The sequence below is a fragment of the Stenella coeruleoalba genome (genome assembly GCF_951394435.1).
Source record: "Stenella coeruleoalba genome assembly, chromosome: 5".
NCBI lineage: Eukaryota > Metazoa > Chordata > Mammalia > Artiodactyla > Delphinidae > Stenella > Stenella coeruleoalba.
In genome coordinates this window covers 89,205,602-89,228,189 of record NC_137150.1, presented here as the reverse complement: position 1 = coordinate 89,228,189, position 22,588 = coordinate 89,205,602, and the positions used below count along the sequence as shown (strand labels likewise).

The following is a 22,588-nucleotide window of genomic DNA, read 5'->3' as shown; positions in this document are numbered from 1 at the left end:
TAGAAATAATTGGCAACAGAAATACATGAAATGAATTTGAAAGGAATACATTTTCTTTCCTAAATATTTGTGAAATTTGTTGGAGGGAGGCTTACATAGGGGAGCAAAATTTGCCATCTCAAAATATGTCTCTTTGGCATGAAGATTATTTTACGTTGATTATTTTTTAAGAAACAGAAGACTCCAGAACTTCTTTCTTTTACCCCCCCCCCCCTTTTAACTACCTAAAAGAATTTAGACAAAGAGCCTGGCCCAGGAGGAGCACTATCCCCAGAGATACCTACAAAGAATATGGGCTACGTGTGGTACAGGGAGTTCAGCAGAGCCTAGAACCCAAAGTCCTCCCTGTGTCCCATTGTCTCTGCAGGGCCCAGCAAACATTTGTTACCAAACATTTGTTTTTCCATCCCCATGTGAATTTCCTTCCTCGCCTTTGAAGTCCCAATACCCTACTCCCTTCTTCTCTCAGATGGCATATTAAGCCTCAATTGCCTAACTTGTCCCAGGGTCTCATTTTTCTTATAAGGCCCCTGTACATACATAACTAAATTTGATATTTTCCTGTTAATCTGTCTCATGTCGATTTAATTCTTAGACCAGCCAGAAGAACCCAGAAAGGGTAGAGGAAAACGTTTTCCCTCCCCAACACTTATCTCCTCCATGGACTTCTTAAGATGTTATACCTAAGAAAGAGGCAGCTCATTTAAAAAATAATAATAATAATTAACTTTTGCAAAACTTTCAACATTTGTAAGTGACTTTTACAAATATTATGAGCCTCACGACGTTTCTATGATACTGGCAGGTATTATTTGATGCATTTTGAGATCGTTTTTGATGATCAAATCTCCAAGACCCAGAAATCGGGATCCTAGCCTCAAAAATGGTCACACAACCAGTAATCAGGAGACCGTTCTCCACACTCTAAGTTTCATATGCTGTCCACTGCTCAAGAAAATACTTTATTTATAAACTACTCTTCTGCTTTCCCAAGTCTCCATATCGAAGCAGAAAAACATTTACTCCAACGATTACAGTTAGAAATATATTCTTTCCCTTTTAAAGAGGTAAGAGATTTGTCAACTCAAATATTTGATTGGGGACTTCCTATATAATTTCATATCCAGAATGTTATCCTGAATTGGATATTCCAAATCACTCTTTCCCTCATTCCATCCTTTCTCTAAATATAAAAACAAAGGCGGATATTTAGTAGACAGAAAAGAGCAGGGGCATTAGACTTCTAAACTTTGTCAGAGAAAATATATGATGAAAACAGGATGCCCACCCCCCCAACACAGCAGAAATGGAAAAAAGAGATCGTGGGTCTGGATTCTTTTGGAAGAAGAGGGAGGGGACAAATAGGATATATAGTGAAAGAATTGGTTTGGGAAAGGATTCTGGGGCTTCCTTAATGTCAAGGATATTTGGTGCTTTTATCCTGAGTGTTCCTTGTCAGATGGAAAAACGTCAGGTAGTGAAATGGTCTGGATTCTGGCAGGAGAGTGGCCCCACGGCTGTCAGGTGGTGGTGTCGGTGGTACCATGATCTAGCAATGATAGGAGCAATCTGGAGTCACTTAGGAATTTGTAGAATTTATGAGTTACCAGCCTTCCATTCCTCTCTCTTCCTGCCATTTCAGCTAAATGAATGAATAATTAATAATAATAATAACAATAATGCTAAATTTAAGCCAGACATCACATGAATTTTCTAACTTGATGCCCATGACATATTTATGAAGTGCAATAATTACCCCCATTTTACTGGTAAGGATAGAAGCCTAGAGAGGGAAAGAAACTTTCCCCAGTGCCTCTTGTAGAGCTGGAGTTTGAACCTAGGCAGTGTGCCTGCCTGCATTCAGCAGGCAGTTCTGAAGTTAAGGCCAGACTGAAGAAATCCTCAGTTACTTTTTTTTCTGTGTTATTCCTTTTTTAATCATAGGCCGGTGGCCTAGAAGACACCTGTTAGATAAGCATATACCCTCTTGATTGACAGAGGCAAAGAAGCAAGACTATCTACACACAGATGGCTAACAGGACTTATGAAGCATAATTTTAAAATAGGTATGAATACCTGGTAGACCTAGCCAGGTGAAGAGGCCTCAAATATGAGTGGATAGTCTATAGGTCCATCTATACACTGGAACACCTGCATTCAGATTATGAGGTACAGGCACTTTTTCAGAAACCCTTCCCCAGCCTCTGGTCAAACTTTAATCTCCTGGCATTTATTACCATAACACCCTGTCCACCCGCTCCCTACACTCACCTGGTTTGTGCTTATTTTGTGTTTGCAAGCAAAGCTGTCTTTGTCTGATTCGCCTCTGGTCCCTATCAGGTAACACAGGGTTGTATATGGTTTAAAAGAAACGTTTGTTAAATTGAAATGGAAAAAGGTGTCCTAGAATTTTGGATGACATGGAGAGATTTGTATAATGATTAAGGGAAAAGGCAATCGGGTTAGAAAACTGTATAAGACTATGATCCAATTTTTGTAAAAAAATTCTTTTGGACGCATAGCGAAACACTGGAAAGATATGTTCTGAACTATAACAGTGGTTTTCTGGGTGAGTAGATTACAGATACTTTTCATTTTCACTTTTTTTGCTTTACTGTAGTTCTTTTTTTTAATGATCAAAGTTTTACTTATGTAGAAAGAAAATATCAATAGTAGACTATTTTTAGACTCCAGAGAGAAGGCCTGAGACTGCTGCACGTGAGAAGAACGACCGATGGTTAATTCCCACTGCAGTCCTTACCTGAAGCCTGTGCATGTGAATCGCAGAGAAAGAAGCAGGCTCAAGTGCAAGACAGGTTAGCAGGAGGCTAGAAGATGCTGGGAGAAAGGAAGGGAGGTAACAGAATCAAAGAAGGAAAGAGTCAGCAACGTAGGGAGGAATCCAATTCTTTGAAAACTTAAGTAATCAAGAGACAGTCAACCCTTCGTAATGATTCTTAATGAGTACCAAGATAATACTCCTGTTTAATTTGCCTTCACATTATTGAATAAGCTCAGCTCAGGAAACTGGTGTCCTGTGACCTATCGGCCTTGTTAAATATCACTAGAATCCATTTTTATCGAAAGATTACACGTTTCTAGAATGTGATTCACACATCACATAGAAACTTGTGGTTTCTTAACTTTCTTAATAAACATTCTAAGATGAAGGGAAATAAGTTTCAAATACCATACTTTTTCCTAACATTTAGATGTTTGCTTTGTAATCCTCACATTGGCTATAGAGGACTTTTTGATAGTGATTCTGAGCAGAGAAACATAAGAAAAAACACAAAGGAAAATAGTTAGTTCTAGGTCACTAAACTACCATTTGGTAGTTTCCTCTTATTTGCCTGTCTATAACCCCATTGTAGAAAAGAAAAGTTCAAGAAGAGGCAGAAGCTCTCATTTCCTTTGAAACAAGAGTCACATTTAAGGCCATTTAAGTTTTCATCAATAAATGGAATATCTTCTACAAATATTTTGAAAAATGTTTTAAAAGAGAAATAGAGGCACTGAAAGTGGAAGCATAATTTCCATCTTCAGTCATCTCTTGAGACCTGGGCCTGTGTGCCCACAAGTCCACCTAATTGATGAGAAGATAATAATAGCTCCTGCTAATTGAGAGCCTACCATGAGGGAGGCTTTATACCAGTCACCTGACTTAAATTGTTTCTCATCCTCACAACGACTCTTTCAGGGGTTAGATCAATGATTGATCACAGCTGATTGCTAGAAAATTTCAAAAATTGATAAAGAAAATGAATCTATAATCACCCCAAATTTCATCACCCAGAGACACCCAGGTTGGTTTTTAAACAATTTAATGTTGATCTTTATTTTTAGTTTCTGTGTGGTATTCCATTTTTGTATGGTTTTAATTCATTTAACTAATCTATTAATGGCTATTTAGGTTTATATTTTCCACTATTTTAGATAGTGTTACAAAACGATGTCATATTTTGGGGGGCTCTTGTCCAATTGTTTCCTCAGGAGAAATTTCTAGAAATGAGACTGCTGGTTTAAAGAACATTTCCCTTTTAAAGAACTTTTTAAAATTGCCAAATTGTTATTCTGGAAACAGCAAAATCAGCTCCACTCCTAATAGCAGTATGTGAGAGTTCCTATTTCCTTACACATCCACATTAGCACCAGATAATCTTATTCTTTTCATTTGGTCAATCTGATAAATGAAAATGTTATTTTTAATTTGCTCTTAATTACTAGAGGCCAGAAGCCTACCGTCAAGGCATGTATTTTTCCATTCTGTAGTCACTCCTGCTAATCACAATTGCTTTTCCTGAGGGGAGAAAAAGAAATACCGCCCCCCACCCCCTTAAAACCACCCAAAGCCAGCAAAACAAACTATGACCAGAGAATTACCCATCGATGGCACTCTCACTGTCTGTTTGAATTATAAGACAGAGATTGTCACCAGATAAAACACCTGGAATTGATTTAGAGTGGTCAGTGCTTCTTCAGCAGTCTTGATTATCAATGTTAATTCTGGGATCTCTGCCATCCACAGAGCCCTAGCAGATAAACACCATTATTCTTCAGCTCTCAAACTCAGGTATAAGTATCACTTAAGAGGAGCTTAGATTTATAGATGATGTAATTTAGAATTCTAGGCTCGTAAGTTAATGCTTCAGAAATGTCTTCTTTATCTTTTCCAGAATGATAAATGGACAGATCCCTGGTACAGTTCCTCATCTCCTTGTTTGGTCTCCTTGCTTTTGATGAAGGCCTTATTCTGCCAGATTCACTACTGTTTGTAGTAGAAAAAGTGATGATTTGGTGCAGACAAGAAAGAAAAGATTAATGTCAATAGCAGAGAAGAAATGATACCTTTTGCAAGATAAATAATACTCTAGAGCATTTAATATATACGAGGTCCTAAATTAGTACTTTGGAAAATTACATTTTAAATGTATTTGATTACATAGACAATGAAAGCTAATATTTATGTAATGTTTTATATATAGTATCTATTTAACTCTTTCAATATCCTTATGAGGTGTGTATTATTATTATGCCCATTTTACAGATGAGGAGACAGGCATAGATTATGCAACTATCTCATGTTCATGCTTTTTCTTACCATTTAGGTGTTCACTTTTTAATCCTCACATTGGCTATAAAGCAGTTTTGGGTAGTGATTCTGAGCAGAGAAACATAAGAAAAAACACAAAGGAAAATGGTTAGTTCTAGGTCACTAAGGCAAATGGTGGTTTCTTCTCATTTGCCTGTCTATAATCTCATGGCAAGAAAAAAAAAAAAAACAAAATGTCCAAGAAGAGGCAAAGGCTCTCATTTTTTTGAAACAAGAGGCACAGTCTATGTTTTCTTCAATAAATGGAAAATCTTTTACAAATATTTTGAAAAACATTTTAAAAGAGTAATAGAGGCACTGAAAGTGGAAGCATAAGTTCCATCTTCAATCATCATCTGAGACCTGGGCCCATGTCCCCCCAAGTCCACACAATTGATGAGAAAATAGTGTTCCTGCTAATTGAGAGCCTACCTACTATGTGAGAGGCTTTATACCAGTCACTTTACTTAAATTGTTTCTCATCTTCACAACATCTTTCAGGTGGTTAAATCAAGCTGAGTTAGATGTTGCTAATGGGGCCGCCATTGTACCTGGGGCACACCTTCCACCCAGCATTTACTGCATTATTTTGAAATCATATTGATGTCTCCCTGACTTTTATTATCTTTTTTTTTTTGGTACGCGGCCCTCTCAGTGCTGTGGCCTCTCCCGTTGCGGAGCACAGGCTCCGGACGCGCAGGCTCAGCGGCCATGGCTCACGGGCCCAGCCGCTCCACGGCATGTGGGATCCTCCCGGACCGGGGCACGAACCTGTATCTCCTGCATCAGCAGGCAGACTCTCAACCACTGCGCCACCTGGGAAGCCCGAAAACCCGTATCTTAAACATTATTTTCTCCCTAGGGATTCAAAGAAGTCAGCTTTCAGACTCAAATCTAAGAAATGACTCCATTAATTCAATGGCTGGGGAAACTATGGGAAAACTAAGAACTAGCTATTATTACTGAGAGCAAAAATGTATTGATTAAACAACTCAAAAAATGTTATATCAGTAAATCCTTTTAATGTCTTCATAAATTATATGTGTGTGTTTTATACAATTAAAATAGCTATTATTATGAATATTAGGACTTAAGGGCTCTACTCTTAGGGATAGTGATTCTATTTAGAGAGGCCACACCCAATGTAGTTTACCAAGGTGTGTGCAATTTTACACAATCAATAACAATTAGCAGGTTACTCAGAACTAGATGCCGCGAGTGACCCACACAACCCGTGCTTATCTTATTTACCATAAATCTCTTGCGTTAGGTGCTTATATAAGATAAGCGTATAATTAAATGGTACACTGAGCCTCTCCCTTGTGAACCCTGTGGCTTGTCTGTCCTAATCCTGCCAACCATATGCCAGTGAGGGCTTCACAAATTTTTTCTCTCAGGGTTTTCCATAATTAATGAAACAGCCTCACTCTAATGGTTTTTCTTGCAAACCAACCCTCAGACTGCAGTGGGAGGAAACCTACCATTTTTCATCTAATCACATCCATCTCAGGCAGTCTTCAGCTTCTCATCCTTCCCTTCTCAGCCCTTCTCTCCTGACACCCCCACAAACACATCCTCACACCCTTACCATTTCTACCACTTACCCCTGAGCTCTGGTGTCCTTTCCCAGGTAGATCTGACTAGCAGAGGAAACTCTTTGTTTTCTCCCTTCTCCTTCCCCCTCCAAGGCTGAGCTCTAGGACTTGACTCCAAAGTAAATGGTGTAAACTTTGCCTTGGTAATTTTCCTACCTTAGTTTCTACTGTCCCTCCCATTATACAAATGACACTGGTTGGTAAGGCTCAAAGTAGGACCAATGCTGTGGGTGTGTGTTTTTAACTAGAAAGCTCAAAGATTTCTCATCACCTTCACTCCTCAAATCAATCATGTGATAGTATTTGAAGCAGAAAGGACATTTGAAGAAAAGGAGCTTTCTTAGAATCTCTCAAATTACATCACAAACTATCCAAATAGTGATTATTGCTCCGACAAGTACCGTCGCTGTGGAGTCAAAGAACTGTTTCCTTGTTGTCTTTTCAGTCTATTTAGGGCCTTAAAGGAGTTTCTATTCATAATCAGTGCTCTTCTCTTCTATCTTCACTCCATTCACTAAGGGCTTAGGTCCAAGTCTTAATACTAACATAATTTTTTCCCTTATAGATGATGTGATTTGACATTTCATCTGTATGGGATTTGACAAAAAGAAAAATAATGATCCCTCTCACTTAAGTAAGAGAAAATTTATCTAACTAAAATAAGACTTAATACCTCAAAATTAGTGTATGAGATGCTAAAGACAAGTGACTGATGATGGCTTACTAGATTACCAATGTCTTCCAAAATGGTCCACATTATGTTTCTACTGCACAAATGTGCAGAAGCTCTGGCTTTTGAAACTCAGAGAGCACACAAGTAAATGGAAACAGATGGCATGTGGATCTCAAACACATGATACACTGGTAGCTGAAATCTTTTTGTCTCTTAAGGTCATTTTTATGGTTTCTGTAGAACTAGAAACCTGTCATTTAAAATATCTTCCAGATACTTATCATTGGTTGGTTTGAGCCTGTGTGAGAAATGTGGTTTTAATTGCTAGTATGAGAGGAAGAAGTGTTAAGATCAGCTATTGAGAAAGCTGAGATCCTCTATTACTATTATGCATTGATCTAGATTACAAGCAGCCCTCTTGGGAATTAGGGAGTGGACATACATATATTTTAGCTTAAAGTAGAGGTATCTAGAAGACTAGTATTTTTCACTTTTGCTAAGACCCATCTTCAGTGTTCCCTTTGAGTGAGAAATAGGTCCATGTACCTGATAATAGAAGCACACGTTCTAGCACAGGGTTTCTTATTCTTGGCACTGCTGACATTTTGTGTGGGATAATTGTTGTGGGGCCTCTCCTGTGCATTGCAGGGTGTTTCCCAGCATCTGTGTCCTATACTCACTAGATGCCAATATCATCCTTTCTCCACAAGTTGTGACAACCAAAAAGGTCTCCAGATATTTCCGAATTCCAAGTTGAGAACCACTGTTCTAGTGTAAAAAGAGGGTGGGGCAAAAATCCTCAACAAAATATTAGCAAATCAAATCTAACAATGTATAAAAACAATTACATACTACGACCAACTGGGATTTATTTCAGGTATGCAAAGTAGTTCAAGACTCAAAAATCAACTAAAATCAACAAGCTAAAGAAGAAAAATCACATGATCAGATCATTAGCTTCAGAAAAAAGTATTTGACAAAATCTAACACCTTCTCATGACAAAAACTCTCAGCAAAACTAGGATATAAGGGAGCTTCCTCAACTTAATAAAGAACATCTACTAAAAAAATCTACAGATAACATCATACTTAATGGTGAGAAATGCAAAACTTTCCTGCAAAAATCAGGAACAAGGTAAGGATGTCCTCTCTCAACACTGGTTTTTCAACATTGTGCTGAAAGTCCTAGCATATGAAATAAGACAAGAAGAGGGAATAAAATGTATACCTACTGGGAAAGAAGAAATAAAATTGTTTTTGTCTGTAGATGACATGATCATTTACATAGAATAGCTGAACGAGCCCACAAAATATTCCTGGAACTTATAAATGATTATAGCAAGGTTGCAGGATACAAAATTAACATACAAAAGTCAGTCACTTTCCCATATACCAGCACTGAAATTAAAAACCCAATGCTATTTACATTAGCGTACAAAAATTTTAAATTCTTAGGTATAAACAAAATATGCACAAGAATTGTCATAGTTTGTTTGGGCTGCTATAACAAACTACCATAGACTGGGCAGTTTCTAAATAACAGACATTAAGTACTTATAGTTTTAGAGGCTGGAAGTCCAACATCAGGGTGCCAGAATGTTTGGGTTCTGATGAAAGCCATCTTCTAGGTTATAGACTGCCAACTGCTCCTTGTATCCTCACATGGTGGAAAGCAGACATAGGAAGCAAATTTTTCTTTTTATGACTCTTATAAGGGTCCTAATCCCATTCATGAGAGTTTCACCTTCATGACCTCATCTAATTACCTCATCAAAGCCCTACCTCCTAATACCATCATTTTGAGGGGTAGGGTTTCAACATATGAATTTGGGGGGACATAAATGTTCAGTCCATAACAAAGATCTATATAAGGAAAACTGCAAAACTGATGAAAGATATTAAAGAAAAACTACATAAGTTGAGAGATACTCCACGTTCATGAATAGGAAGACTCAATATTGTTAAGATGAGAGTTATCAACTTGATCTATAGATTTAACACAATCCCAATCAAAATATCAGCAAGTAGTTTTGTGAATATCAATGAACTGATTTTAAAGTTTATATGGAGATGCAAAAGGCCCAGAATAGCCAAATTAATATTGAAGGAGAACAAAGCCAGAGGACTGACACCACTCAGTTCAACACTTACCGTAAAGCTATAGTAATCAAGACAGTGTGGTATTTGCAAAAGAATAGGAAAATAGGTCAATAGAACAGAATAGAGACCCTCCAAATAGACCCACATAAATATAGTTAACTGATTTTTGACAAAGGAGTAAAGACAATACATTGGAGAAAAAACAGTATTTTCAACAAACTGTGGGATAACTGGACATCCACATGCAAAATAATGAATCTAGACACAGTCTTTACACTTTTCACAAAATTTAACTCAAAATGGATCACAGACCTAAATGTAAGATGCAACCCTATAAAATTCCTAAAAGACAACATGGGAGAAAACCTGAATGACCTTGGGTATGGTGATGACTTTTTAGATACAACACCAAAGACCCAGTCCATGAAATAAATAATTATTAAGCTGGATTTTATTAAAATTAAAAACTTCTGCTCTGTGAAAGATGATGTCAAGAGAATGAGAAGACAAACCACAGGCTGGGAGAAAATATTTGCAAAATATATATTTGATAAAGGATTATTATCCAAAATATACCAAAAAACCCTTAAAACTCAACAATAAGAAAGTGAACAATCCAATTAAAAAGGGAGCCAAAGACACAAACAGACATCTCACCAAAGAAGATATACAGATGGCAAGGAAGCATATGAAAAGATGTTCCACATCACATGTCATTAAGGCATTGACAATTAAAACAACACAATTAAAACAATCACTGCACATCTATTAGATAGGCCAAAATCCATAACACTGACAACACTAAATGCCGGTGAGGATGTGGAGCAACAGGAGCTCTCATTCGTTGCCGATGGGAATGCAAAATAGTACAGCTACTTTGGAAGACAGTTTGGTGGTTTCTTACAAAATTAAATATACTTTACCTTACTACCCAGCAATTATGCTCCTTGGTACTTATCCAGAGGAGCTGAAAATATATGTACATATAAAAACCCACACATGGACGTTTATAGTAGCTTTATTTATAATTTCCCAAACTTGGAAGCAGCCAAGATGTTCCAAGATGCTGGATAAATAAACTGTGGTACATCCAGACAATGGAATATTAATTAGTGCTGAAAAGCAGCGAGTTATGAAGCCATGAAAAGACATGGAGAAACCTTAAGTGCCTATTACTAAGCGAAAGAAGCCAATATAGAAAGGCAACATACTGTATGATTCCAACTATATGACACTCTGTAATAGGCAAAACTACAGAGACAGTAAAAAGATCAGTGGTTCCCAAGGGTTGGGGGAGGGAGGGATAAATAGGCAGAGCACAGGGGATTTTTAGAGCAGTGAAACTATTCTGTATACTACGATCCTGGATACACGTCATTTTACATTTTTCAAAACTCATCGACTACAACATCAATAATGTAGACTATGAACTTTGAGTGATAATGCGTCAGTGCAGGTTCACTGATTGTAACAAATGTACCAGTGTGGTGAAGGGATGTCAATAGAAGAGGATTTAATGTGTGTGAAGACAGGGGGTATATGGGAACTCTGTAATTTCTTCCTAATTTTGCTATGACCATAAAAGTGCTCTAAAAAATAAGATTTATTGATTAAAAAAAAAGAGTGTGAATTATGTTATTCTAGGTATCCAAAGAGCAACATGTGAGGCTTATATGGGGTGTATTCAGCATTTAAATAAAAATTATAGAGAACTAAATGTACACACGCGTGCACACACATTTTTGACTTTAATTTTCTTTTTCTATAATTTTCTTTTTCTGTTTCCTGTCTTGAATGTTCTACCTCCCCAATCTCATCTCATGAATAATAAATTATCAAAGATCACTGAATAATGTATAGATTTATGAAAAATTTCCTATTCTCTTTGTGATCATGATATTTTAAAAACTTGGGTAGTAAAATTAAAGCTTTGTTTGCAGGGTTTTTTCCTTGTAGAATATTGCTACCATTTTTCTCTTCCAAAGGCAAAAGTTCAGGAAAAAATTAGTATGTTCTGGCTTACACAGTATCATGAATAAAGAGAATTTTGTGTTGGGCTACTTGGTAAGGCCAGTAGTATAGAGTATTTAAGATATTTGTCTTAAATGTATATTTTTCAAAGACATCTTCAACATACGTAAGCCAACTCTTGTCTAAAAGAGTAACAAACTTCAAAGGAAAAAAGTGTGAGGATCAAGAGCTTTGCTGTAATGGTTATAGTGGGGCTACAGGTAAGGAGGAGAGAAGGGAGCAGCACATAAAATCTGACTTTGATCCCACACCACGTCTGCTCCATTGGTGTTACCACCCTACCGTTAGAATGAATATCTGAACACCAATCATACTTCCTGGTTCTTCTGAGGAAGGGAAAGATGGTACCTAGTCAATGAACTATGATCTGAATCGTTACACATTAAATGGTGTTAAGCCATTCCCGATTGGAGAAAAAGCAAACCCAGAACTGTGAGAGTATTCCGTTCTGGACCCATGTGGAAGAGAATAGGAACACTGGATATTGGTCCCGATTTTATCTTTGTCTTTTTGCCCATACATCCAGTAACTAGCAGTCGTGTATTAAGTGCCTAGTGTAGAATTGATGAGGACTGTGCTGGGCTATATGATTCTATAACACTGGATGATTTATCTTGCTTACCAGAGACGTTGAGAACCAGTCAGCCAGGGACAAATCCTTGCAGATTTCAAGGGGGTGGGGGCTCGGTGGTCACCGCATGTTAGAGTCAGAGACAGGCTCATTTCTGCTGGATCCCAGAGCAGTAGAGTGAAGATTTCTCCCTATGGTTTGGGGAGGCTGTGAACATTGTCAGTTGATGTCCCGCTCTTGCCTCATGATTCTCTAGAGAGGCCCTGCTTCGGGGACTGGCCCTGGAGACCCCAGAAAGCTATGGGAAGAATCAGCAGCTGCCTTTGGCACTTTCTCTCTGATTTGGCTTCTCCAAAGACAAAAGACTTTTCCTGCTCTTTTCCTGAGTGTTTCACAGCACTGATCCATAGACCAATATAACTCAGGGGTTCTCTTCTGATATCAGTAGAGGGCCCAACTCCACATCCATAACTAACGGACAAATTGCTCAAATCCCATGGAAGGGGAATTGCACAGTGAGTGTGCCCAGACAGTCTGAACCTGAGAGTGAGTGAGACTTAAGCACTGAACTCTGCTCAGAGGATCTGGGATTCAGCTGGTACCTACATTCTGCCCAGCTGCCCACTGCTTGTACTGCAAAAATTGCTCACAATATGACGAATGTCTCCCTGAGCTTGTGACTAGAAATTCTAGCACATTAGGAAGGATCTGAGGCATTATATAGGAATTCTCAGGCTGGAGCATTGCAGTAGTCTAAAAAGGAGTTACATGTCAAGACCCTTTCCTAGACGGAATGGCAGGAAAACAGACCACCTGTAACGTGTGTGTATTAACCATGCCTTTTATTTCCTGATGCTTTGACCTCTTGGGGACTTGCTGACCCAGGAGGGACTGCCCTTCCCCAGGTTAGCTAAATTCTAGAGATAGCAAACAACTCTCCTGTGAGTTCATATTCAAAGCAAACAATTGAGCCCATAACCTCATTTACCTCCTTTATTGGGGTCCCACACTCAGGAGACCCCACTATCCACCTGCCATAATCATCACAAGGTCAGGTAGCAGATATTTAGGACGGCCCCTGTGCCCTGAGCCTGCTGAAACTACTCAGACTAGTTAGTCCCACACCTGTTTACTCTGCCGCACCTGTTCCTCCCCATGGAAACCACAATAAAGGCTCTTGCCCATCCCCCTCCCACTCCCTGTGCCTCCTGAATGACCCAAGTGCTTCCCTGTGTGACCTCCCATGGCATGGCTTGGCATGCCTCTTTATTTTGAGATCTATGAGTATAACAAACTATCTTCAGTGGCAGCCATCTCCTGGGATACTGGCCTTGACACACTAAATATTAATAAAATCCATATTTTAAAACAGTGTGTGGTGATTGGGGGAGTGATAGCTAGACTACCCAGGAGCAGAGGCAAAGCCTACTTGTTGTGAAGTCTAAGGAATGTTCTAAACGGTGTGCACCTTTAGGGAATGTGTGTGGTTTACTTCTCTATATCTCTAGTGCCGGGAACAGAGCCTGGAACAGGGTTGCTCAATGTTTGTTGAAGAATGAGATGACGGTGGTGAGGGTGAGATGTTAATTTCAGTTCTTCTGATACTCTTCATAGGCTCCCCCATCCCAGAACACATTGGAGAAGTTGGGGTAGGGGAGACATCCTATAGATAGAGAAGACCCAGGTGAGGGGCTAGTAACATCAAAGACACAAGCACAGAGAGACACATAGGCTATCTTTACTATCTGAGAAACAGAGGGTCACAGGCAGAGGGGACTTGAGTGAGAAGTCGTGATTTGAATAAGAGGGGTGGAGGCTTTCTGGTTGGGGCCATGTTTTTATTGCTTACATGATCCCCAGACTGAGATCTCTACCTCCTTTACTTAGATTAGGTGGCAAAGGCTGGTCCACCCTACAGAATTGCAGTGACAGTGCCGATGTCATGTGGCTTTCCCCTTGGCCATCCCAGGAGCCACAAGCATAGCCACATGAGCATCTGGTGACAATGTACCCTGCGTGGCATCGGGTGGGGGAGAGAAAACCAGAGGCTTTAGATTTTTTCTTTTTTAATTTTTACTGGAGTATAGCTGCTTTACAATGTTGTGTTAGTTTCTACTGTACAGCAAAGTGAATCAGCTATACGTGTGTGTGTGTGTGTATATATATATATATATATATATATATATATCCCCTCTTTTTTGGATTTCCTTCCCATTTAGGTCACCACAGAGCACTGAGTAGAGTTCCCTGTGCTATACAGTAGGTTCTCATTTGTTATCTATTTTATACAAAGTATCAATAGTGTATGTATGTTAATCCCAATCTCCCAATTCATCCCACCCTCCCATTTCCCACTTGGTATCCATACTTTTGTTCTTCACGTCTGTGTCTCTATTTCTGCTTTGTAAATAAGATCATCTATACCAATTTTTTCATTTTCCACATATATGCATTAATATACAATATTTGTTTTTCTCTTTCTGACTTACTTCACTGTGTATTTGTAGAGATGTGGATGGACCTAGAGATTGTCATAGGGAGGCCTTAGATTTTGAGTGAAGTCCTCTTCCCAATTATTCTTATCTCCTTCCTTCTGGAAGGGGGAAGTAGTTAGGGACAACCTGCTTTACTGTGATGAATTGACAGCCTGAACCCAGGTGCATGAGAATGCGTATGGGGTGAGCAAGCGCCTTCATACTCATATGACTATTTACGTGAGGTACAAGAGGACAGATTACTTTCATTAGTGATGCTCGTTGGGAGATCTGGTATAACCTGGGGGCTGACACTCTGTGGGAGGGATGAAGAGCTAAGACAGGGGCCAAAGTGGCCAGCCCTCTTCCCCAAATCCCGTATCGCCTTTCTGTTCAGACAAAGGAGCCACTCTGTCCAGGATCAGGTCACTAAATAACTGTGTGCTGTTGGGCAAATTATATAACTTTTCTAAGCCCCAGCTTCCGTTTCTGTAAAATGGAAAAGACAGTGCTTACTTCATAGACGTGTACTAAGGAGTTAATAAAATAATAATAGAACACCTAACAGGGCTTAGCACACAGTAAATGCTCAACAGTATCAGTTATATTGTTCATCACTGTGTCAGCAGCAGCTCTAAGAACCTGTGAGCATAGAGAGGGCAGGGACTTTGGGATGAATCTTCCAGTTAGAGGTTGCCATCTGGAGATGGTTGGGAAATGGGGTGGGGTCTAGTAGCAGGATTGAGCATGAAGGATATAAGTGCCCCCCCCCCCCATCTACCTCTCCAATATCAGCTATCCAGGGCACTGAGAGATGCCTTATTTTTCCATTCATAGCAAAATCTAAGGAGCACTGAGCAGCCCCTAAGGGCATCAGCTGGAGAAGGGGGAAGAGAAAAAGGAAGTGAGAAATGGGTTCATCCTATAGGAAGGCAGTGTCCTGTGGTCAAGGGAGAAATGGAGAGAAGATGAAAAATAATTCATGGGTCCAGAGGGGAGGGGAAGAAGAGAAAGAAGGAATAGGTGCTCATGGGAGCAGAGAAAGGGAAGCAGCAGTGCTGGGGAGGCCTGGATCCTTTTGCAGCCCTCCTGAGAGGCGGGGATATCAAGGAAGACAGCTATGCCTCAGACTCCCCCAGCCCGGTCTGGGAAAGGGCTGTCTAGGCAGAGGTTGGAGGGGCAGGGACGTTTCATACCCTAGTGGCTTGTTGTGAGGGCTTTTCCTCCCCTCCAACAACAAACACGGCAGAACTTGGGACCTAAGGTAGTTGGGAGGTTCACGCTTTGAGAAAAAGCTTGAAACAATCTCCAGTGTGTCTGGAGTGGTAGCAGCTGCCTTTGCTCTGTTTCTCTGCCTAGGGAGATCTCCCCACCTTTCTCCCTCTCCCCTCTCCTTTCTTTTTGACAGCTCTACAAGGCTGACAGCTACCTTGCCAAGAATTGCCAAGTTTCTTAACATCTTTCGTTATAGCTCTTTTGTTCACTCCTTCAACAGGGAGAGGTAGGAAAGGTGTGGTCTCGGGGTCCTGGTTGCCATCTGCTCAGATATCAGTACATTGCCCTTGGCTAATTCTGTCTGCAGGAAAGTAATAAAGTCCCAGCTGGAAGAGGCTTAGATTTAGAATGAAGGCTCCATGAAGGCAGAAATCTTTGTCTATTTTCGCCACCAATGTATGCCAGTACCTGTCGCACAGCAGAACTCAGTAAGTATCTGTTAAATGAATACGTAAGAACATTGAGTATTTAGTTATGAAGAAATGAGGTTTTGATGATTCTAGAGTTTTTTCAGTGGCTGAATAACATGATTACAGCCTCAGATTCTTTCCCTCCTTCTGCTTCACAATCCTTGCAATTTTCCCTCAAAGGCCACATGACTGACTAGCTCCAGGGTCACAGCGCCAGACCTCACATCCGCACACCACGACCAAAGCAACAAGGATCATGGATAATTTTGAATCTCTGGTTGTTTTAATTCAGGAAGGAAACTCTTTTCCAGAAGGCCCAAGCAGAGTTCTTTGTTTTCTCAGCCTGATTTGGGTCACAGGCCACAACTCCACCCATGTAAGGGTGTGTAAGAAAGAGAATATTTGGCTAAGAGGAGCAGGAACTCCACTATTGGCTTAAGTAATAATTTATTTTGGGGGACTGGACACATGACTACCCGGAATGAAATCAAGATGCTGTTAACACTGAGAAAGGGGAAACTGGCCACTAAGTGTGCAATGAACTATGTCAGCCAGAGCTACAAAATCCAACTTCTGCTTCTGCTGTTGCCAACCTCTCTGGCCTCCATCTTCACTCTTTGGCCCTTTTCTTTCAAAGAGGTGTCTTCTGATGTATAGCTACATCTCCTACAGGCAACTTGAAAATGGGATCCATGGACTAGTTAAAACAACATCTGTCCCTCAGTGACCAAAGTTGAGGTGAAGGAAGAGGAATGGAAACTAAGAGAAGGAGCTGACTCAGACTTGGACTTGGTAGTGGACGAATCCATTTGTTCATTATAGCACTTCCATGGACCAGGCACTATTCTAAGCACTCGATATGCAAATTAAATGAGCTCTCTTCTTTCCTGGATCACATGTTCCACGAGGGGAGATAACTAATATATTAAGAGATAAATACATACTATGATGTCAGAACTGAGCAGCATTATGGGAAAACAAAACCAAATAAAACAGGACAAGAGGCAGAGCCCACTGGGAAGACATCTCTGAAAAATATTAAGGATTGACCTTGTGTCTCTCTGGGGGACACAGAGTAGGAAGGCCATGAGGTGGGAGGGTGGCTAGAACTCACAGGAACACCAAGAATGCAGATGTGGCCTGGGCAAAGTGAGCAAGGATCAGAAATGAGGTCGGAGCTATAACCAGTGAGTAGATGCAGGGTTTTCTTGGCCATGATAAATACTTCGGATTTTATTTTACATGTAATCAGAAGTCATTAGAATATGTACTTTGAACAGGAAAGTGACATGATTTATTTCATATTTTTAAAGACTCACTATAGTTACCACAAATAAGAGTATTAAGTTATTACAATGATTAATAGTACCCCACTGAACAAAGCACTTATAACAAATTTTGATAAGTAATTAATAAACAGAAATGGTACCTTTTGGAAAAGTATTTCTTAAATGAGAGAGATGGAGCTGCTCTTGTTCCCAAGTAGTTTAAATACCCATGAATGAATAATCCTAGAAAGAGATAAATTTAGAACCAATTATATTTTCCTAGTTTTCCTTTTCATAGTTATAAGCTTTGAGATACCTACCTCTCATAGTTAAGCAGACAGGAAGGGAAAACTTTTATTGTAGTAAAGTTATTCAATTTGTTTTACTTCCTTTTGAGTTATTTGTTAAAAATCACACTGTAATTTATTATTAAAATTATTTTTGATGGTCTACCAGTTGATAACTGGGTTTTGCCCTCCTTCAACATTACATCATGAACTGGAAGCTTCTCAACTTATAAAGGACTTGTTACCCAGTCATTGGATCACTCAACATTGGTGCCAATATTTTGAATCCTCCCCTTGGCATTCTGCTAATGTTTATACCCCAGGGCGATGAACCAAGGTAAGGCTCAATGACAGGGAAGGGCTGGGTTTCTCTTTTGTTCCAGGGGAGAAAACGAGGGCAAATTGGGACCTTGATCAAAAAGATCTCTGGCACATAAGTCTAGGAAAGAGTACACATGCAAGCCAAAAATCTAGAACTTTATTCTTTTATTCTATATTTATTCTAATTATTTATATATATATATATATTCTTTTTCAGATTCTTTTCCCATACACATAATTACAGATTATTGAGTAGAGTTCCCTGTGCTATACAGTGAGTCCTTGTTGATTATCTATTTTATATATAATAGTGTGTATATGTTAATCCCAAACTCCTAATTTATCCTCCCCCAGCCCCTGCTTTCTGTTTGGTAAGCATAAGTTTGTTTCCTATGTCTGTGTGTCTGTTTCTGTTTTGGAAATATGTTCATTTGTATCATTTTTTTAGATTCCACATACAAGCGATCTCATAAGATATTTGTCTTTCTCTGTCTGCCTTACTTCACTTAGTATGATAATCTCTAGGTCCATACATGTTGTTGCAAATGGCATTATTTCATTCTTTTTTATGGCTGAGTAATATTCCATTGTATATATGTAGAAGTTGATTCTTTCAAAGCTGCTCTTGCCTGCCTCTTGTTGGAAAGTCTGTCTGGCCACCATTCTAGTTGGTGGGCTTCATAAGGACATGTGTGTTACTTCGTCTCTCTGTACCTCCAGTCCAAGCAAAGTGTTTGGCATAGAGTCATTATCCTTTTGTTAAATACTGAGGGACCTAGGGGCTGGAGTGCCTATCTCAGTTTGTCCCATTCTGCACATATTTTTCCTAATCTTTCCTGAGATGGCATAACTGGGATGTGGGAAACATTTTCTGGCTAGAGGAGTCCCAGGCCATGGATGATAATATCAAAAATATAAACACAGAAAAATGCAAAAATTGTTTTTGTTACCCAAGAAGCAGAGTTGTGAACAAATGAAAGGGACAGTTTGAGTCAGGTTTCCTATTTGGGATCACGGTTTCATTACAGTCACAAGTAGGTTTTCATTCTCCTCCCTCTCAGGTCAGGCGGCGGCAGCAGGCAGTGGTCCAATCTACTGGGTTGCACTGATAGTGGCATGTGGTTTCCCCCCCGACATCCCAGGAGCCACAGCCGTAGCCACAAGCACAGCCAGTGACAATCGACCCTGCGTGAGCACATGAGACATAGACATCAGATCCCTTTGATTTTGAGATGGAGAAGGTCCACTCATAATCACCTTTCATCCATATGCACCCCAGAGGTGGATCTAGGTTTTATGGGGTCTAAAATGAATTCAATTTTGAAGGTCTTCTTTAGGAAAAAATATACAAAAACTACTAAAACAAATTTAGACATAGGGCCATGGAAGAGACCAGTGAAAGTGAGGGACCTGGGCATTTCCATTTTCTTAGGGGCATGATAAATTTAACTCTGTGCTGTCCCTTAACAACCAACACAGGAGAACAGGGAAAGGGAGATAAAGGACAGGGGGAGTGATAGTGGCATGACTGTAACAGGACTACTGAAGAGAGGAAGGGCTGGTATATACAGCCATGAAAGGAAGGTGGGAAGGGAAGAGGCAGAAGCCCAGAATCGCTCAGTAGAATCCTTAAAGGAAATGAGAATGGGAAGGGATCTCTGGGAACCAAGAATTATGACTCAGCCCCAGGATAATACAAATGTGAGATGGGGGGAGGTGTAGGTGCTGGGAGGTAGACAGGGGAGGGCATGGAGCATCATACCTGCCATTCTTCCCCATAGTTACTCACCTGTGGGGCAGAAAGACAGTTTGCCTGAGTTCGTGACACTGAAACATGAGGTCCTCTTTGCTGGGGCAGAGGGATTGAGCTTTGAGTAGGAGAGAAGAAGGGATATTGCCCATAATCTCTGTCTTCCATAATTCCCTTTGAAATCCGCTTCTACCTCAGAGGTGTAACTGTGTCCATAATCAAGCTACTCGCTAACTTTTATTTTTGCATCTATATTCATGAGGAAAATCAAAACCCCTGCAATATGTTTTTAGATATAAACAAGTATATTCTAAAATATTTTTTTTTTGCGGTACGCGGGCCTCTCACTGTTGTGGCCTCTCCCATTGCGGAGCACAGGCTCCGGACGCACAGGCTCAGCGGCCATGGCTCATGGGCCCAGCTGCTCCGCGGCATGTGGGATCTTCCCGGACCGGGGCACGAACCCGTGTACGCCACATCGGCAGGCGGACTCTCAACCACTGTGCCACCAGGGAAGCCCATGCACAATATTTTGAAAAAAATTAAACTAGTTCACATTTAACCCCAGGGTATTTCACATTCAAATCCAGATTTCCATCTCCTCTTGAAGCACCTTGTGGGTCTGGAGTCCAAATAAGGGAAGACAATCCCATCCAGAGCTTTCTTTCCCACCACTTAACTTATCCCAAAGGAAAATGCTCGCTTCAGGTTTGCATTTCTTGGTTCTTGTTTTCCATTTTCTTCACAAAGCATTGGGTGGAGTACATGGGACACATATTATCCTTTCCTCTGAGTTTTCTCCTGAGGAACAGTTCATTATTTAAACAAAAGACTAGTACTTGAGAAACAGAATTCTATCTGACATTTCTGATGCTGCTTCTGTTTCATGCTATAGTTTTGCTCCCCAAATCCTTCCTCCAAATCACACTGCTCTCGGTGGAGAAATAATATATAAAAACCCATGCTGACCTTAGTGTCACCATTGTAGGGAACCAGAAGAGGGTTTTGAAACAATTTTTTTTAAAGGACCCCTTTTAAACATCTCTTACACTTCCATGATAGTTGTCATACTCTCCAGTATCCAGTAAGAAAATTTTTTCATATTCATTTATCAAAACAAATATTTTATTGAGAGGCTATTAAGGATGCAGGATTTGGGCTGCCAAAAAAATAAACACAGTCTCTGCCTTCATAGATATTATAGTCTAGTGAGGGATAAAAACATTAACTATTGGGGCTTCCCTGGTGGCGCAGTGGTTGAGGGTCCGCCTGCCGATGCAGGGGACACGGGTTCGTGCCCGGGTCCGGGAAGATCCCACATGCCGTGGAGCGGCTGGACCCATGAGCCATGGCCGCTGAGTCTGCGCGTCTGGAGCCTGTGCTCCGCAACGGGAGAGGCCACAACAGTGAGAGGCCCGCGTACCGGAAAAAACAAACAAAAAACCCCCCAAAAAACCACATTAACTATTACACAGTGATTCACAGAAATAACTGTATATTCACAACTTGTTAAGGGTTAGGATGAAAAAGAAGAGAGGAATCTCCCCTGTGGAAATGACATTTATGTGACTTGAAGATGAGCAGAACTTAGCCTGGGGTGGAAAGCTAAATGCAAAGAAGCAGCCCCTGCCACAAAGAGGTTTCCAAACTGGTACAGGCCAAACTGGGGTAGGAGGGAAAACTCACCCAGATGTAACTCAACTGGTTAGAAAACGATTTGATGGAACTGGATTTTACATGCCAGAGCAAAGGGCCTATTTGATTCTTTCTAGAGTACTCACAAAAGGTACAGGATCTGCTTGAGATTTCATCCTGACATGGAGAAAGTCGGCACAGAAATGCAGGTCTGAAAGTCCATGGGAGAAAGAATAGAATTGCATGATGTTTTTAGCCTGTCAGGTCCTGCTCATTCACGAAAAGAATTAGGCAAGATTCTGTTTGCTAAATATCCGCATTTAGGAAGCATTCCCTGGGTACCACGTGGAGAACGGCTTAGAGGGGAACAAGGGCACTTTCAGGGAGACCCTTAGGAGGATGAGTAACCTTGGGGAAAGATGGTGAACTCTGGAGGAGGGTGACAGCAGGAGGGTTGAAAGAAGTGCAGACATGTGAGATATAAAGAGTAATACATAATAACAAAAACTGCTTAGGAATTTAGTGATACCTTTAAGAGTTTGTGTTTATTCTATCGTTATCCTTACATATTTGAAAAACAGTAAAACACTTTGTGGTATTTTGAGTCCTCTGAGCTGCAGATGCCAACATGGGATTAAACTCACCAGGATTTTAGTAGGGGAAAGGCCCCAGGAGAGTAAATAGGGAGGCAGCAAGAAACGGGGTTGGGGGGTGGGGGCTGTGACTTGCAATGCATCTCTGACCCGGGGTGAGGGAGGGGGAGATAGAGAGGGGGAGGGGGGGAGAGAGAAGGGGGGAGAGAGAGAGGGGGGAGAGAGAGAGAGGGGGAGAGAGAGAGAGGGGGAGAGAGAGAGAAATTGGAGATTCCTTTATTGGACATAGGAAGGGTCTGACACTGCAGAAATACAAAATACAAAAGATCATGAGAGATTACTACAAGCAACTCTATGCCAATAAAATGGACAAATTCTTAGAAATGCACAACCTGCCAAGACTGAATCAGGAAGAAATAGAAAATATGAACAGACCATTCACAAGTACTGAAATTGAAACTGTGATTTAAAATCTTCCAACAAACAAAAGCCCAGGACCAGGTGGCTTCACAG

General features: G+C 40.3%; 1 protein-coding gene across 1 annotated transcript; it reads right to left on the bottom strand.

Moving 5' to 3' along the window:
* Positions 1-19,154: 19,154 nt before the first annotated feature.
* Positions 19,155-21,658, bottom strand: RETNLB (resistin like beta; the record flags this gene model as incomplete). Its single annotated transcript, XM_079921436.1, has 3 exons — positions 19,155-19,282; positions 19,887-19,965; positions 21,629-21,658. The coding sequence occupies 3 exons, from the start codon at positions 21,656-21,658 to the stop codon at positions 19,155-19,157; spliced, it is 237 nt and encodes a 78-aa protein (XP_079777562.1).
* Positions 21,659-22,588: the final 930 nt, after the last annotated feature.